This window comes from Eurosta solidaginis, chromosome 1 (assembly GCF_040869045.1).
Source record: "Eurosta solidaginis isolate ZX-2024a chromosome 1, ASM4086904v1, whole genome shotgun sequence".
In the NCBI taxonomy this organism is placed as follows: domain Eukaryota; kingdom Metazoa; phylum Arthropoda; class Insecta; order Diptera; family Tephritidae; genus Eurosta; species Eurosta solidaginis.
In genome coordinates this window covers 72,195,521-72,214,363 of record NC_090319.1, presented here as the reverse complement: position 1 = coordinate 72,214,363, position 18,843 = coordinate 72,195,521, and the positions used below count along the sequence as shown (strand labels likewise).

General features: G+C 37.5%; 1 protein-coding gene across 2 annotated transcripts; it reads left to right on the top strand.

Moving 5' to 3' along the window:
- Nucleotides 1–802: 802 nt before the first annotated feature.
- On the top strand, nucleotides 803–18,491 carry LOC137244255 (organic cation transporter protein-like). 2 transcript variants are annotated; one of them, XM_067773107.1, is made up of 6 exons: nucleotides 803–1,138; nucleotides 11,110–11,296; nucleotides 16,863–17,121; nucleotides 17,215–17,632; nucleotides 17,707–18,213; nucleotides 18,279–18,491. In XM_067773107.1, exons 1-6 carry the CDS (start codon nucleotides 996–998, stop codon nucleotides 18,400–18,402), a joined length of 1,638 nt encoding a protein of 545 aa, XP_067629208.1. In that variant the 5' UTR covers nucleotides 803–995; the 3' UTR covers nucleotides 18,403–18,491. The 2 variants fall into 2 exon arrangements, with proteins under 2 accessions (XP_067629208.1, XP_067629122.1); XM_067773021.1 differs by lacking the exon at nucleotides 803–1,138 and adding an exon at nucleotides 3,700–3,993.
- Nucleotides 18,492–18,843: the final 352 nt, after the last annotated feature.

Below are 18,843 nucleotides of genomic sequence, written 5' to 3'. Positions count from 1 at the left end.
TCAGGGATGCACCTTAATGTTAAGCTAATCGTTTATCAAAAAATTTCCACCGTTTACGTTGAAACACTTCGAAATATTATCGATAAAGAAATTATCAAGATAAATTGTATCTCGTTTTTAACCGAAACGAAAAGCTTTCGTTAACGTTAAAAACGTTAACAAAAACGTGATACTTTATGTTTGAATTGTGATGGCAATGCTATAGCCATGGTGAAGCCCTAAGGTGGTAACAGCGAGCGGACATACACACAAACTCCATGTAATTAGTTTGTGTAATTCGTTGGTGGTAATGTCAAAAATACTCTGAGAAAGGGTCGTACTGTCAGAATTCATGAGAAAAGTTGCAATCAGCTTGGCTAATGCTTTCACCTTTAATGACTCCGCCATCAATCAGCTTTGCCAGCATAGTTTGAAATTAATAATCAACATAACCGATTTGATTTCGTTTTGATATGGCAGAAAACGAAACAAAATCATTTCGCTAATTTGACGTTCTTAACGTTAATAAGCGAAACGAAATGACTTTGTACCGTTTATTAACGTTAATTAACGTAACGAAATGATATCGGTTCGTTGGTTAAGCATGCCTGCAATAAATGAAAACTAAAAGTCTCCAATATGAATTTTGTTGCAGCATAATTTGTATACCTTTCCTGTATTCAATCGGTGCTCTATATCATCACAATGACAATATTGATGCAAGTAAGTAAATAGCTTATCTTGCGTGGGATTATAGCAATAAAAATAAAACTGCATTCGTTAAAAAAAACTACTGCAGTTTATTGACAACCAGAATTAGCAAGAGATATTATAAATACTTGGAATAAAAATACACTTAAATAAAACATCAGTAGAATAAAAATTGTAGACCCTACAACTTGAAAGCCGGCATTAGTCAAGAAAACTCGAATGATAGATAGTGTGCTTTTTTCAGGAAATGTTATTTAAAAAAATTAACTAAATTAGTTTGCCACTTTAAATAGAGAATAAAGAAAATGGATTTCGATTCAGTGCTGGAGAAATGTGGGAATTTCGGACGTTATCAATTTGTTTTGTTGTTATTTTATGGCTTAACAAATATTTTGGCTTCGATGCATTACTTTGCACAAACCATAATTAGCTTTACACCGGAACATTGGTGAGTTGAATTTAAAAAAAAATATAGTTTTCATCATTATCTTAATTGATTGAGATTGGAAACGCTGCCTTTAATAAACCTACTTTTTCAGAATGTCGCTGCTTTGCATTTAGCCGTCCCCGTGTTCCAATGGACAGTTGCCCAGATCTCAATAAAAATTTAGCATGCAATGCAACAAAAAATTGGCCTATGGATCACATTGTTGTTGCATTTGCATGTTAAATTTCTATCGGTATCTGGATCACTGTCCATTGGAACGCGAGGCGTATGTGTTAAATGTAGCACAACGGCGCCATCTGCATATCACAACTCATGTATACAAAAATACTACGACCTCTGCTTCTCAAGTATCAAAATGATCCGGAGCATTCCGGTAAGAATTGAGCGTGATACGGAGCTGGAAAAGAAAATAATAAGCATGCGTTTTTACGGAACAATAAATATTCACCAGATTTTATGGTTACAGTAAGTCAGGTGAAGTTTCTGCGGAACTAATAATATTTCAAATAAACCAAAACTCACGTTAAGTAGTACTGTGCCATTTTTTTATACTCAGGGTGCTTTGCACGAAAAAAAATTGGTAAAACCATGTCCGTACATCTGTCCGTTCGTTAACATAGTAACTTCAGCAAATATTGAGATACATTCACCAAATTCGGTATACGGGCTTATGTGGAACCAGAATAGAGCGAAAACGGACGATAAACACGCCCACTTTTTCGTTAGAGAAAATTTAGAAAAATGGAAAAAATTAGATAATTCAAAAAGGAATACTGCCAAGCTATTGAAATTTGATAGGTGCATTGGTTTTTTGACACAAAACATAAATTCCAACCAAATTTGGACTATGGGCGTGGCACCACCCACATTTAAGAAGAAGAAAATTTGGAGGTTTAATTTTTGCTTTGTGTTAATCAAAAGCCGTTAAATATATTACGTTGAAATTTGGCAGAGACTCTAACCTAGCCAAATTATATAGACTGAGTAAAGATAATCAAAATCCGTTAAGGACTACGACCACTTTTATATATAAAGGATGTTTAAAAGGGTCATAGACTAGAATAAAAAGCTATATCTTAGCGAAAAACAGTTTTGTATCAATGATATTTCACCAAGATTTATTGTAAGATGAAACTGGGAGAAATTTTTTCAATGGGCGGTGCCGCGCCCCTATTCCGATCAATCATTACACAATATTTCGGGAGCCTAAAAAACTTATAACAAAATTCGAAAGAATAATTTAGAGCCCAGTAACCACCCCGTTTTTGTTAACTCAGCGTCTGCTAAATTATAGCCAGGAATTAATTAATAAGTACAAAAACCAAAAAATTGTTTTTTGTTGTTTTAAGTTTATAATCAACTTTAATTAAGGGTACTGCTGTCCAACAATAAAATCTAAATACTTAACTCTGTGTAGAGGTCAGCCGTTGTTTGCGATTTTTTTAATTAAAATTTAAGCAACTTCCCTATAAGCTACAAGCTTGAATCTTGGAATATAGTTAAAAATATAATATAAAAAAACTCCGATAGGTGGCGCATGGATCGAGATATTGCAAAAGATCATATTTGTGGTCCGATTTGGTTCAAATTTTATATACAGAAATATAAATCGCTTTATGAAAAATACGTTAGGTTCAGTAAGATTCGAGATATTAAAAATACTCGTATTTGTGGTCCGATTTAGTTCATATTGGGAACAAATATTACATACAGTCCGGTAGAATTGACATCAAAATACTTTGGAGTTGGAGGAGGGGCAAGCATAAGTGGTTCAGAGTCAAGTAAAGTCTTTGGAAGGACTTAGATTGAAGCAAATTGTCAGGAAAGTCCTTGCAGTAATGAGTCACTAAATGAACTAAATAGATTGAGAAATAATAACCAATTAAATAAAGACTAAAAACTTGAAAATAAAAGGATTTCAAAAAAAATTAAATTAAGTTAAACGGTTTTATTGAAATAATACTTACATTAAGTAAGAATAATACTAAAAGCAAGAAAATAATTAGGTAGGCCCTAGGTACTAGTCATCGCACACCTCATCAATCTAGGGCGTTGATACCACAATTAAATAAAAGGGTGGGACCCGTCAAATTTCTATTGATAGTCATAAGTAAGACCTTAATCAGGTTATGCTACGCCTCACATTTTTAGAAATTTCACGCGCCTAACGCTTTTATTTAATTGTCTGATCAACGCCCTAGATTGATGAGTAATGTGATAACTAGTACCTAGGATCTACCTAATTATTTTCTAGTATTATTATTACTTAATGTAAGTATTGTTTTCAATAAAACCGTTTAACTTATAAAATTTTTTATTATTATTTTATTTTTCTGTTATAAGCCGATTAATCGGCATCGGCATAATAATCGGCCGATAGGCTTTTGACAAAATTATCTGTCGGGATCATACACAAAACTTTTGCCAAGATAAATACAAAGAAATCAAGATAAAATAGCTTATCTTAAGTGTTGTTACAGCAATAAAAAAATACATTTGATGATAAAACAAGCGTCTGTGATTTATTGACAACCAGAATTAAACATTCTATGAACAAAAAATCAAATAAGTCAAACATTAGTAGACAAAAAGTTGTAGTAGTAAAGCAGGCAGTGTTCAAGAAAACTTCAAAGATAATGCGCCTTTTTACAGAAAGTATAGTTTAAAAAAAGCAAGTTTTTGTTTTGTTACTTTAAACAGCGAATAGTCAAAATGGATTTCGATTCAGTGCTGGAGAAGTGTGGGAACTTTGAACGTTATCAATTTATTTTGTTATTATTGTATGGCTTTACAAATATTTTGGCTTCGATGCATTATTTTGCTCAAACCATCATAAGCTTTACACCCGAACATTGGTGAGTTTAACATAAGGCAAGAAAGACGGGCTTGTCTTCGGCTATGTCGATGACTTCATACCTTTCTGGAGTATATAATATATATAACACCAATCTCTTTGATTTTTTTAGATAACAATATATGATATAAAAATGTTTGTAAATTGTCGAGCTCGAGGCCATACAATATTAAATAACAAACAAATAAAACTGTTTATTTGTATATGTTATATATTGTCGTTTTTTATTTATCGATATTTCGACTTCAATTAGAAGTCATCTTCAGGACTAGAAATACAAAAATACAAGTATTATAATAAAAAACATAAAAGTACATGTATACATTTGACTTACATCGTTGGATGTACCAGATCGACTAATTTAAAATTTGATATGACAAAAACGAAAATAAACATAAAAAGTAAACAAATAAAGAACCGTAATTATAAACAAAATTCTTAACTAACAACAATATAGCATAAAAAGTTAAACTGTGAGCGACACCCATAGCATAAGTATTTATTAAATTCCCACCAGGTAAATGTTGTTGTATAACACTCTCAGCATTAATTTTTGCAATTTTGCTTTACCAATTGTCGGTATGCGTGAGCGCATTGGTCTGTGTCTGACTTAAAATTCATTCTTTTATCGTTGGGTGTGCCGATGATGTGAAGCATCTCCAAAATATAGCGTTTCGTATAATGTTTTTCTTGTTGTAGAATTTCTACCTCATCAAAATCCGGAGAGTGTCCAGTTGTTTTGCAATGCTGAGTGAGGGCCGTTTTGTTATCATTAGTGTGGTCCCTATTTTTTATGTTTGATTTGTGAGCGGAAATCCTTGTCTTTAGTTTGGATTTAGTTGTCCCCACATATACCTTATTGCATACGTGGGACCCGTCGCCGTTGCATTTAATTTTATATATAACGTCAGATTTCTCATATTTTCCGATTTTGCTTTTTGTATTTGTAAATATTTTTTGTAAAGTGTTATTATATGTGAAGGCAATTTGAAATTTTTCCCTGTCGTACAAATTCGAATGCTTTATCCTATTCGACAAACCTGGTACAAAAGTGGTGGATTTATATATTTTATCTGGTTTGGCTTTCTTGTCTCTAGTCGTCTTGAAATGGCTATGTATGAATTGTTTTATAAGTTGAGCAGGAAATTCATTATTTTCAAGAACTTTTTGAATTATTTCAATATTTTTCTTATGGTACATCGCGTCACTAATTGTGAGAACACGTCTTACGAAATTTTTGGCCGTATTTACAATTGCGGAAATTTGAGGAAGATACACCATATAAACCACGCCTCCTCACTAAATATGTAGACGATCTGTTTGCCATTGCAAGAACAGACCATATTGAGAAAATGCTGGCTAACTTAAATGAATACAACAGATCTATAAAATTTACGTTAGAAGTTGAGAAAGATGGAGAATTGCCATTTCTGGACACTCTGGTAATAAAAAACAACAACCACCTCACGTTCGATTGGTATAGAAAGCCTACTGCCTCCGGTAGATTATTAAACTTTTATTCGAAACACGACAAGTCTGCAATTGTAAATACGGCCAAAAATTTCGTAAGACGTGTTCTCACAATTAGTGACGCGATGTACCATAAGAAAAATATTGAAATAATTCAAAAAGTTCTTGAAAATAATGAATTTCCTGCTCAACTTATAAAACAATTCATACATAGCCATTTCAAGACGACTAGAGACAAGAAAGCCAAACCAGATAAAATATATAAATCCACCACTTTTGTACCAGGTTTGTCGAATAGGATAAAGCATTCGAATTTGTACGACAGGGAAAAATTTCAAATTGCCTTCACATATAATAACACTTTACAAAAAATATTTACAAATACAAAAAGCAAAATCGGAAAATATGAGAAATCTGACGTTATATATAAAATTAAATGCAACGGCGACGGGTCCCACGTATGCAATAAGGTATATGTGGGGACAACTAAATCCAAACTAAAGACAAGGATTTCCGCTCACAAATCAAACATAAAAAATAGGGACCACACTAATGATAACAAAACGGCCCTCACTCAGCATTGCAAAACAACTGGACACTCTCCGGATTTTGATGAGGTAGAAATTCTACAACAAGAAAAACATTATACGAAACGCTATATTTTGGAGATGCTTCACATCATCGGCACACCCAACGATAAAAGAATGAATTTTAAGTCAGACACAGACCAATGCGCTCACGCATACCGACAATTGGTAAAGCAAAATTGCAAAAATTAATGCTGAGAGTGTTATACAACAACATTTACCTGGTGGGAATTTAATAAATACTTATGCTATGGGTGTCGCTCACAGTTTAACTTTTTATGCTATATTGTTGTTAGTTAAGAATTTTGTTTATAATTACGGTTCTTTATTTGTTTACTTTTTATGTTTATTTTCGTTTTTGTCATATCAAATTTTAAATTAGTCGATCTGGTACATCCAACGATGTAAGTCAAATGTATACATGTACTTTTATGTTTTTTATTATAATACTTGTATTTTTGTATTTCTAGTCCTGAAGATGACTTCTAATTGAAGTCGAAATATCGATAAATAAAAAACGACAATATATAACATATACAAATAAACAGTTTTATTTGTTTGTTATTTAATATTGTATGGCCTCGAGCTCGACAATTTACAAACATTTTTACAAACTAAAGGCCAATAAACCAACAAAAGAATTAATATATGATATATACGCAAGCATTTGGTGAAATTTGAATGGGCAGATATTACGAAAAGTTCCTTTATATATTTTCTTATTCTATATATACCACCGATCTATAAATTTTTTTCAGACAGAAGTGAATGCTCTGTATGTAACCATTCGGTGAAATCTGAAGCCTCTAGCTATTAAAATGGGGCAGAAAATACGAAAAGTTTCTTATCTGAACAGTTGGTTGTTTGGGATACATACCATATATAAGACCGATCTCTATAACTTTTTAGACAAAAATATATGATATATACGTAAGCATTTTATGAAATTTGAAGCTACTAACAGTTAAAATGGCGCAGAAGTTACGAAAAGTTTCTTATCTGACCAATTGGTTTTAGGGAACTATGCTATACATATGTATATAAGACCGATCTCTTCGAATTTTTCAGACAACAATATTTGCTATATACGAAAGCATATAGTGAAATTGGAGGTTCTAGCTGCTAAAATGGGGTAGAAAATACGCAAAGTTTCTTATCTGAACAATCGGTTGTTTGGGATGCATACAATATATACGACCGATCTCTATAATTTTTTCTGAGAACAATATATGCTATATACGTAAGCATTTGGTGAAATTTGAATGGGCAGAAATTACGAATAGTTTCTTATATGAAAAATCGGTTGTATGAGATATATACTATATATACTACCGATCTATAATTTTGTTACATCCTGCAAACCAAATGCAGACAGCCAACAGGGGAAATGTCCCTGCATACATTGGTCCAACATCCAGCAATGTTCTGGATATTACATTGAGCTCCGAGCGTGATATATCAAGGTATGATTGGATGGTTCTTGATAGGCCATCCTTCTCCGACCATGCGTATATCAGCTTCAGCATCCCTCTAAAGAGGGTAGAGAAGGGAGGAACCTTTAGAAACCCTAGGTCAACGAACTGGACTAAATTCCAGAAAGAGGTAGAAACAAAACTGGAACAACCCAAAGAGATTGACAATGTGGAGGAACTGGAAGAGTCGAATGAATTCCTAACAAGGACGCTTATGACTGCGTATACCAAAGCTTGCCCTCTAAGAAGTCTCAGAGGAAAAGCAAAGCCGCCATGGTGGAGCAATGAGCTGATTCTTCTAAGAAGACAGGTAAAAGAATTGTTTAAGCTCGCAAAGACCCCGGAAAGCGGAGCATGTCGGGACGAGTACAGGGATCTACTGAGGATCTACAAGCATGAAATTTTCAGGGCGAAAAGAATCTCATGGAAGAGTTTCTGTACGGACATAGGGTGCTCCAGCGAAACAGCCTTGAAAAAAGTCCTAGCAAGGGGAAACATAGTCCAGGGACTGATAAAGAAAGAGAACGGGGAATCGTGACGTAATAGTGAGGAATCCCTTGAGGTGCTTCTCAACACACATTTCCCATTGGGAGACGCCCAGAAGAGCCAGCAGACATCACTCACACTTCGATCACGGAGCGGGTAGTGCCGGGCTTGGTGACCGATACCAAGATCGAATGGGCAGTGAAGACGTTTTATAAGTTTAAATCGCCGGGCCCAGATGGTATATTCCCGGTCATGCTACAAGTTTCAAGTATGGCGGTCATGGAATGGCTTAAAATAATATTCGATGGGTGCATAAGGCTGAATCATGTGCAGCACTCTTGGAGAACTTCTCGTGTAGCTTTCCTACCAAAGGCGGGGAAGATCGTTCACGTGTATCCCAAAGACTATAGCTTAACATCATTTCTGTTCAAAACCTTTGAGAGGCTGATAGATGTGTACATAAAGTCCAACGTGGATGAAAATCTGCTCTCCACAACAAAGCGTGCGTACACCAAAGACAAGTCGGTAGACACCGCATTGCATAGGGTGGTAATAAGCATAGAGAAATCTTTGGAATATAAGGGATATGCTCTAGGAGTCTTCTTGGACATTGCCGGGGCTTCAAATAATGTTTCTAAATGGGCGGTTATTGATGGTCTTAATTACATTAAAGTACATCCAGCCTTAACCAGATGGATCGGCTGCATGTTAAATTGCAGGAAGATTACATCACAATGTGGATTGTACGAGGCCACGAAATCAGTGAACAGGGGCACGCCGCAGGGAGGGGTGGTATCACCTCTGCTGTGGACGCTGGTCATCAACCAACTGCTCAGGCGATTCGATGAGGGACCCGTAAAACTTAAGGCTTACGCAGATGACGTTGCAATTGTCATAAGTGGAAAGTGCCTTCCAACGATTAGTTCTTTGATGGATCGGGCGCTTCGGGATATTCATACCTGGGCAACTAATGTCGGGGTGAAAGTCAATTCGGAGAAGATGGATATGGTCCTGTTTACAAAGAGGTGCAAGGTCCCAAATTGGACCAGGCCTAAGTTAGGAGGGGTGACGTTACAGGAGAAACCTTGCACAAAATATCTAGGAATCATCCTAGACAGTAAGCTGTCATGGAAGCTCAACGTAGAGGAGAGGGTGAAGAAGGCCTCAACGGCACTTTATGCATGTAAAAGAATGCTGGGATGTACGTGGGGCTTATCGCCCTTTCTTCCTCATTGGGTTTGTACAGCGATTGTAAGCCCTATTCTATACTATGGAGTTCTGGTTTTGTGGAAAGCCACACAAAAAAAAACATACCTCAAAAAATTAGAGGGGGTATGCAGACTATCGATGCTTAGCATTACGGGAGCCCTGAAAACAACCCCCGACGGCTGCACTGTATGCCATTCTGCACATTTCACCTGTAGACCTGGTAGCAAAGAGCATGGCATTAACAACTGCAACCAGACTCGGTGCCTCGGGGCAGCTTGAGCGCCGACCATATGGCCATAGTAGTATAGCGTCATCAATCACAAGACCAACAGACTACCTGATTCCCTATCTGCGCTTCGAGGGAGATCTTAAGGCCACAATAGAGGTGGACGGTTAGTGCAAGGGTGCGCAAAAGGCGGACGAGGCGATACATGTGTAAACAGATGGTTCCAAAGTAGTGGACGGAGTAGGGTCTGCGGTATACTGTGGTGATCGGAAATAAGCAGATCCTACAGGCTGCCGGATTACTGTAGCGTTTTCTCAGCGGAAATATTAGCCGTACCCAAAGCAGTAGAAACCCTGGAAGAGAATAGCTTAAGCTGCAACCGTGTTAACTTTTATATTGACAGTCAAGCAGCAATTAAGGCAATAATCTCGCATAGCACAACATCTAAATGCGTATTGGAGTGTAAGCAGTCTCTGGAGAGAATCCCAGGGCATATGGGAATAGATGGGAATGAAAAAGCGGATGAACTAGCTAAAACGGGCGCATCCCTTGAAGCTTGCTCCGTAGATGTCCCAATTAGATTGGGCGAGATTAAGCGATGGCGAGAGGTGCACATGATCGACCAAGCGGGAAAGGCGTGGGTTCAAGCACGGGGCTGTAAAGTGTTGAAGATTATGTGTAGGTCTTACAACCTTAGACTAATAAAGTTGCTTCTATCATTAAAGAGAGGGGTCTGTAGACTCATGAAGGGTATTCTGACTGGACACTGCCTTCTGGCGTCACAATTAATTAGGTCAGTGATAGCATATGTAGGAAGTACGGGTTGGAGGAGGAAACGATCGAGCACGTTATGTGCTCGTGCCCTGCACTTTTCAGGCTAAGTTATTAGGAGTGATACAGCTGTCAGATCTAGAGGCAGCAAGTGGCTTAAGTCCTAGGAAGCTTCTAGTATTTGCCAAGAGGACGGAGTTATTTTATAACATAGGTCCTGGTTTTTGATAGGGTTTTTCGGTTTGGTCTATAAACAAACTTCTGGTAACACTACGGACTCAATCAGTCTATGTGAGGTCTATACATTTTTTTCAGACATTTATTACAATGTGGCAGTAATTACGAAAAGTTTCTTATCTGAACAATCGGTTGTTTGGGATACATACCATATATATGACCGATCTCTATGAGTTTTTTTATACAACAATCCAAATTTTATGAAGATATCTAAAAAATTCAAGGACTAGTTTGCATACAAACAGACAGACGAACATGGCTAAATCAACTCAGCTCTTCATCCTGATAATTTCGGTATACTTAATGGTGGGTCTATCTATTGCCCTTTAAGGACTTACAATTTTGAGATTCGTGACGAAGTTAGTATACCATTTGATTTTCATGAAAGGTATAAAAATGTATACGAGTAGTAGTGTTGGCAATTTCAGCGTATTTTCCTTAACCGAATATACCTTCCTACGCATTTGTATCGACCGCGTTGAACTGCCTCATACGTGAGGGTTTAGGGACTATTACCATTACTATTCTTCATAGCGCATCACAGCTCATAACTTCCATAGGTTTTCTATTGCTTTATTGTTGTACCTTCTAAAATATACGAACATATATACATATTTACATACAAACCTAATCTCTGATATATTTAAAATTTCTTTCAGGTGCTTTCACGAAAAACTCAACAACGCAAATATCTCTTACATACAAGGCATTTACGAGCAAACACCAAATCCTCAATGCACTCTACTAGATGACATTATTGATGATCATCCTGTGATTTCAAGTGGGGGACAATGCAGAGAATGGATATTTAACTATGACCATGATTATAACAGCATTACTACAGATGTGAGTGTGCTTGTATTCTAAGTTACGATTTTCATTTTAAATTTAAAAATAAATATGTTTTTAATACTAATTTGAGATATAAATTATGTATATGACGGGTTCACTATAACTTTGATTTCTAGCCACCATACATCGCATCGCCTTTATTCCTTCTAATGGAAGGAGTAGGGTCTGTGGTATACTGCGCTGATCTGGAAACAAACAGATACTACAAGCTGCTAGTACTGTAGATGTCCCAATCAGACTGATCCATATTAAAAGAAGGCGAGATTTGCACATGATCGAGAACGAAAGGCGTGGAATCAAGCTCGGAGCTGCAAATTGTCATGAATCACGTGCATGTCTAACATAGTTACTCTTATAATTGAAATAAATAATAGTTTAAAAAAACTACAAAAACACGCTTTTATAGCTAACCGAACTAAAAAATAGAAAATAATTTTCAATTAAAAAGAGTTTATATAACAGTAGTAGAAGGTCAAACAATCATTTATAGTTAATCACCTCAAAATAAAATTATAATAAATTTTAAGTTATTAGCAGAATAATTTAATTCAGAGTAAAATGCGTGGGGTGCATTTGACTACATTTCATGTCTTTCCTCTCAGATAGTTGCCAATAGAATGATTGTAAAATTCAATATCAAGCACCCCACGCTTTTTACTCTGAATTAAATTATTCTGTTAATAACTTAAATTTTATTATAATGTTATTTTGAGGTGATTAACTATAAACGATTGTTTGACCTTCTACTACTATTATATAAACTCTTTTTAATTGAAAATTACTTCCTATTTTTTAGTTCGGTTAGCTGTAAAATCGTGTTTTTTAGTTTTTTTAAACTATTATTTATTTTTAATTTTTTAGTTCAAGTAATTTTAAAATTTTAGTCGAGAGTGATGTAACCTTGAAACGCCAGCAGTCCATGGATGAATCCAACCCCACTGCACCGAAAAGGGCCAAGACGCAGGGAGGCTGGACGCGGTCTTTCGCCGAAATTGCCAAGGGTCGGCAGATCATTGGCATTATAGACGAGAGCAGCGAAGATGGCAGGATCCCGAAACAACAGTGGAAGTGGATCGAGACCGCGCTCGCTACGGTGGCCGTTAAGGTTAAGAAAGACAACCCTGGTCCACCGCCATCTTACACAGATGCAGGGTGGTTCCTGGGCAATGTCAAGCTAACTGTCTGTGACAACGCCAGGTCGGTAAACCTCTATAGGGCCGCCGTCACGCTGATTGGGGTGGTATATCCGGGCGCGCGCCTCAAGGTAGTGGAGGCGCGTAATATCCCCTCACGACCAACGGCTAGAGCCTGGGTTCCAGTGACGCCAACGGACCCAGCTGACATCCTGGAGCTGCTCCAGGAGTACAACCCGCCACAGGTTTGGAAGTCAACCCGGATAAAACCGAGCTTGTCCTCTTCACGAGGATGTACAAAGTACCAAATCTTACACCGTTGGGGGTACGTTCTTAGCGTTTAGCGATAAAGTCAAGTATTTGGGAGTCATTCTGGATAGGAAGCTATTATGGAGTGACCATATAGTGGAGCGATCCAAGAAGGCAGCAGCAGAGCTGTTCACCTGCAAAAGGGCAATTGGCACCTCCTGTGGATTCTCCCCTAAGGTGACCTAATGGATTTACGCAAGGTTTCAAATCTATGGCCATTTGGGGTGGTCATAAGTTCAATTGACCTTATGTCCGTTAACCTTATGTCACCCCACCATCACATTATTGCATTGTCATCGAGCCTTTATACGTGTGCAAAGTTTCAAATTAATCAGACTTCTAGAAACCGGTGAAAATTAAGCTCAAAGATTCCGTTACATAGATACATGCCAAACAAATAAAAGCATGTTAAATAAAATAATTAAAACAAAATTTTTAAGTTAAACGGTTTTATTGAAAACAGTACTTACATGAAGTAATAATAATACGAAAAGCTAGAAAATAATTAGGTAGGTCCCAGGTACTAGTCGTCACACCCCTCACCAATCTATGGCGTTGATCAGACAATTAAATAAAAGCGTTGGGCGGGTGAAATTTCTAAAAATGTTAGGCGTAGCATAACCTGATTAAGGTTCAGTTGGTTTTACTTATGACTATCAATAGAAATATGACACGTCCAACGCTTTTATTTAATTGTCTGATCAACGGCATAGATTTATAAGGAGTGTGATGACTAGTACCTAGGACCAACCTAATTATTTTCTAGCTTATCGTATTATTATTACTTCATGTAAGTACTGTTTTCAATAAACCCGTTTAACTTAAAAATTTTTTTAAATTATTTTATTTTCAAGTTTTTAGTCTTTATTTAATTGCCTATTATTTCTCATTCTATTTAGATCATTTAGTGACTCATTATTACAAGGACTCTTTCCTGACAATTTGTTACAATATAAGTCCTCAATACATAATCCTTCCAAAGACTTTACTCGACTCTGAACCACGTATGCTTGTCCCTCCTCCAACTCCAAAATATTTTGATGTCACTTCTACCGGACTGTATGCAATATTTGTTCCAAATATGAACCAAATCGGGCATCATAGGTCGCTTTCTATTCATGTATGTATTATGTGTTCCAAATATGGACCAAATCAAATCGGACCACAAATACGTTTTTTGTGAATATCTCGATCCTTGCGCCACCTAGCGGCGATTTTTTTTTTGATAGGTCGCTTTCTATTCTTGTATGTATTATGTCTTCCAAGCATGAGCCAAATCGGACCACAAATACGATTTTTGTGAATATCTCGATCCTTGCGCCACCTAGCGGCGGTTTTTTTTCATAAGTCGCTTTTTATTCTGGCATGTATTATGTGTTCCAAATATGAGCAAAATCGGACCACAAATACGATTTTTGTGAATATCTCGACCCATGCGCCACCTAGCGGCGATTTTTTCCACAGGTCGATTTCTATTCTTGCATGTATTATGTGTTCCAAGCATGAGCCAAATCGGACCAAAAATACGTTTTTTGTGAATATCTCGATCCTTGCGCCACCTAGCGGCGATTTTTTTTTTTTATAGGTCGCTTTCTATTCTTGTATGTATTATGTCTTCCAAGCATGAGCCAAATCGGACCACAAATACGATTTTTGTGAATATCTCGATCCTTGCGCCACCTAGCGGCGATTTTTTTTCATAAGTCGCTTTTTATTCTTGCATGTATTATGTGTTCCAAATATGAGCCAAATCGGACCACAAATACGATTTTTGTGAATATCTCGACCCATGCGCCACCTAGCGGCAATTTTTTTCCACAGGTCGATTTCTATTCTTGCATGTATTATGTGTTCCTAGCATGAGCCAAATCGGACCACAAATACGATTTTTGTGAATATCTCTATCCTTGCGCCACCTAGCGGCGATTTTTTTTCATACGTCGCTTTTTATTCTTGCATGTATTATGTGTTCCAAATATGAGCCAAATCGGACCACAAATACGATTTTTGTGAATATCTCGACCCATGCGCCTCCTAGCGGCGATTTTTTTCCACAGGTCGATTTCTATTCTTGCATGTATTATGTGTTCCAAGCATGAGCCAAATCGGACCACAAATACGATTTTTGTGAATATCTCGATCCTTGCGCCACCTAGTGGCGATTTTTTTTCATACGTCGCTTTTTATTCTTGCATGTATTATGTGTTCCAAATATGAGCCAAATCGGACCACAAATACGATTTTTGTGAATATCTCGATCCATGCGCCACCTAGCGGCGATTCCTTTTCACAGGTCGATTTCTATTCTTGCATGTATTATGTGTTCCAAATATGAGCCAAATCGGACCACAAATACGATTTTTGTAAATATCTCGATCCCTGCGCCACCTAGCGGCGATTTTTTTTGACAGGTCGCTTTCTATTCTTGTATGTATTATGTGTTCCAAGCATGAGCCAAATCGGACCACAAATACAATTTTTGTGAATATCTCGATCCTTGCGCCACCTAGCGGCGATTTTTTTTCCATAAGTCGCTTTTTATTCTTGCATGTATTACGTGTTCCAAATGTGAGCCAAATCGGACCACAAATACGATTTTTGTGAATATCTCGATCCATGCGCCACCTAGCAGCGATTTTTTTTTCACAGGTCGATTTCTATTCTTGCATGTATTATGTGTTCCAAATATGAGCCAAATCGGACCACAAATACGATTTTTGTGAATATCTCGATCCATGCGCCACCTAGCGGCGATTCTTTTTCACAGGTCGATTTCTATTCTTGCATGTATTATGTGTTCCAAATATGAGCCAAATCGGACCACAAATGCGAATTTTGCGAATATCTCGATCCTTGCGCTACCTAGCGGCGATTCTTTTTCACAGGTCGATTTCTCTTCTTGCATGTATTGCGTGTTCCAAATATGAGCCAAATCGGACCACACATGCGAATTTTGCGAATATCTCGATCCTTGCGCCTAGCGGCGATTTTTTTCTTATTATTGCATTGTCATCGGGTTCTGAACTACATTCCAAGTTTCAAGGTTGTAGCTTATCGGGAAGTTACTTAAATTTTAATTACAAGATTCGTTCACAACGGCCGTGCGGCCTGCCTGTCAAGTCAACCTAAAAAAACCGTTTAAAAAAGAATGTGATCAGAATTCTGACTGTTGACTGCCCTCTGGTGTACACATGCTTTTCAACTTGGCCTAGTGTGTGATAAGCGATATCGAAAGTGCGGATTGAAGAAGAAAACGATCGATCACGTTTTGTGCTCGTGCCCTATGTTCACCACGCCAAGGTTCCAGCTATTAAGAGTGGCACAGCTAACAGATCTAGAAGCAGCAAACATAGTAGATCCTAGGAAGCTTCTAGTATTTGTCAAGAGGGCGGAATTATTTTATAACAACGCTTCTGGTTTCTGATAGGGTTTATCCGATTGGTCGTTGGACAAACTTCTATGTACTCATTCAGTCTATCTGTGGTCTTCACGGACCGGCCAGTTAACCTAACCTAATGTAACCTACCGCAGTGCTTTCAACTGGAACTCATTAAAGCTACTCGCGGCAGATATGCTTGTCGTAAAAGGCGTTTAAAATACACAAATTATTCAAGGCAAATCCTGCTTCTTTGACAGCTGAGGCTCTGGAACTCGCGGGTGGGGACGGGATGTCGTGGAAGGTTCAATGTGGTCGTATTAAATCGTTCCAGAGATAATCGGACATGTACCTTAATAGTGCTTCTTACCGGAACGTATCCGATATATGGATCCGGCAACGAGCCATCAACATCGAGAACACTTCCTAAAACCTTCGTGGGGTGCTTCTATCGGTACAACAGCAACAAAAATAATGAACAAACATCGAATGAGACTATTCTTCAAAAATTTTATTTTTACATTTTACGCAATGCGGGCTTTGTTCCTGACTGAATAAGGTATGAAACAGTGAACTAGGAATGGAAGTATACAAGTAGTATTCTCTGTGTGCTATACGACGCTGAGTATTCAAAATTTACGCTCTTAGCTCTGTTCATAGTAGAAGTTGAAGAAGTTGTCATGTTAACATACGGCCGCTATACGGTTTTGAATAATAATTGGAAATATCTTTTTATTTTCAGCTTAAATGGGTATGCGACGATGCTTTTTTGTCTACTGTAGGACAATCGTTCTTCTTTGTAGGCTCAATCGTTGGTACAATATTTTTTGGGTTTCTCGCTGATAGAATTGGACGCTTGCCCGCACTCATCTGCTCAACACTCACGGGTGCTACAGGAGATTTCCTTACCTCATTTGTCGAATCACCAACTGTTTTTGCATTATTTAGATTTATATCGGGACTATCGACAGACACACAATACTACCTCACGTTCGTACTTGGTAAGTGAAAAAGTGTTAGATTTATTTTCCATTTGGAAAATGGCTCTACAAGTTTCGAAAACTCATCATTATTTATTTATTTTATTCTGCTAGTTATTGAATATTTGGGTCCAAAAAACCGTACCCTTGGAATTAATATTATACAGGGATCCTTCTATTGCTTTGGCTTATTTATGTCACCATGGTATGCCTTATGGATTGGCTCCTGGCGTTATTACCTCTATGTCGCCTCTTTACCTGCGCTAATAGTGCTAATGTATCCCATCTTCATATGTGAGAGCGCCCAATGGTTAATAGCTACAAAACGTTACGATCGTGCCGTAAATTGTTTGAAACATGTTGCGAAATTCAATCGACGAGCTGTAACGGAGGACGTTTTCATACAATTCAGATCATATTATGAACAGAAATTAGCCGAAGAAGCCAAATTGAATACAAACAAAGACACTTTTTGGGGTATGTTTCGTACGCCAAGATTACGCAAATTCATTATTATACTCCTGCTGAAATGGTAAGACAAATTTTCTTAACAGTAAACCTTTTTGTAGTTTGTGGAAAACTAATCCAATACTCTTCTTTTCACAGTATGATCATCAAAGTTTCGTATAATGTAGTCAGCCGTAATATGGAAGGCTTGGGTACTTCACCCTTCATGATATTCTCATTGACCTCACTAACTTATATACCTGCGAGTCTTACCATTATTTTACTACAAAATCGCATTGGTCGCAAAGGTATGGCCTTTTCCGCTTATTTCGTTACCTCAATCATTATTGCGGTTACTGGTTTCCTGATCGTTTTCCTTGATCGTGAGCAGAACGCTATACTCTTGGCTATAATGGTTGCTTTGGGTCGTTATGGTGTTATAATGACCTACGATGCAGAAGTGCAATATTCGTCCGAATTTATACCAACAACAGTACGTGGGCGTGGCGTAGCTAATGTTCATGTACTTGGATTGGGATTTGCGGCACTCAACCCTTATATCATATATTTGGCTCAATATTTCAAGCCATTGCCTTCGATTGTCACCGCAGTGGTTATGATGGGTGGTGCACTGCTCTGTTTGGCTTTACCAGAGACATTAAATCAGTAAGGCTATTAGGATATTTAAAACAAAAAGTATGTGCAAACATATTTTCTATTTCCCCCCCCAGGAAACTACCAGCCACACTGAAAGACGGTGAGGAATTTGCACGGCATCAGCGTTGGTTCGCTTTTGCATGCTTCAATAGAGAGCGAAGAAAGGCTGAAGCCAGTGAAAATGGAAATATTCATTAAGTGTTTAGTTAAGCATATTCAGAGTCAAAAAACCTTGACTCACAATGAGTATCTTCGAAAAAGAGAAAAAAATAAAGATTATCAGTGCATTATTAAGGAGTTAAACCTATTTGGCACCCGGCCGACGACGGCCTATGAACAAGTAGGCAATGTTGTATCCAGCACAGTAAACATCTACGTTCGTAAAGAGCGCAAGTTTAATCGGCTACTTAGGTTACTCACCATAGCCCCGTCATAGCAAGACACGGCAAACAACTTTTTAAGTATAACTCACGACAACTGGGGAGAGGAATTGGTAAAAGAGAGCTCCTCCCTCGCTATGGCAGGCATATAGATGGAAAAGTTCAGAAAAAGTAGGTTAATAATGGTAATAAACCAGCAAGAGAGAGAAGGAATTATCAGTCAGTCCGTCCATTCTCCTCTCTCTGACTTGACGAAGCA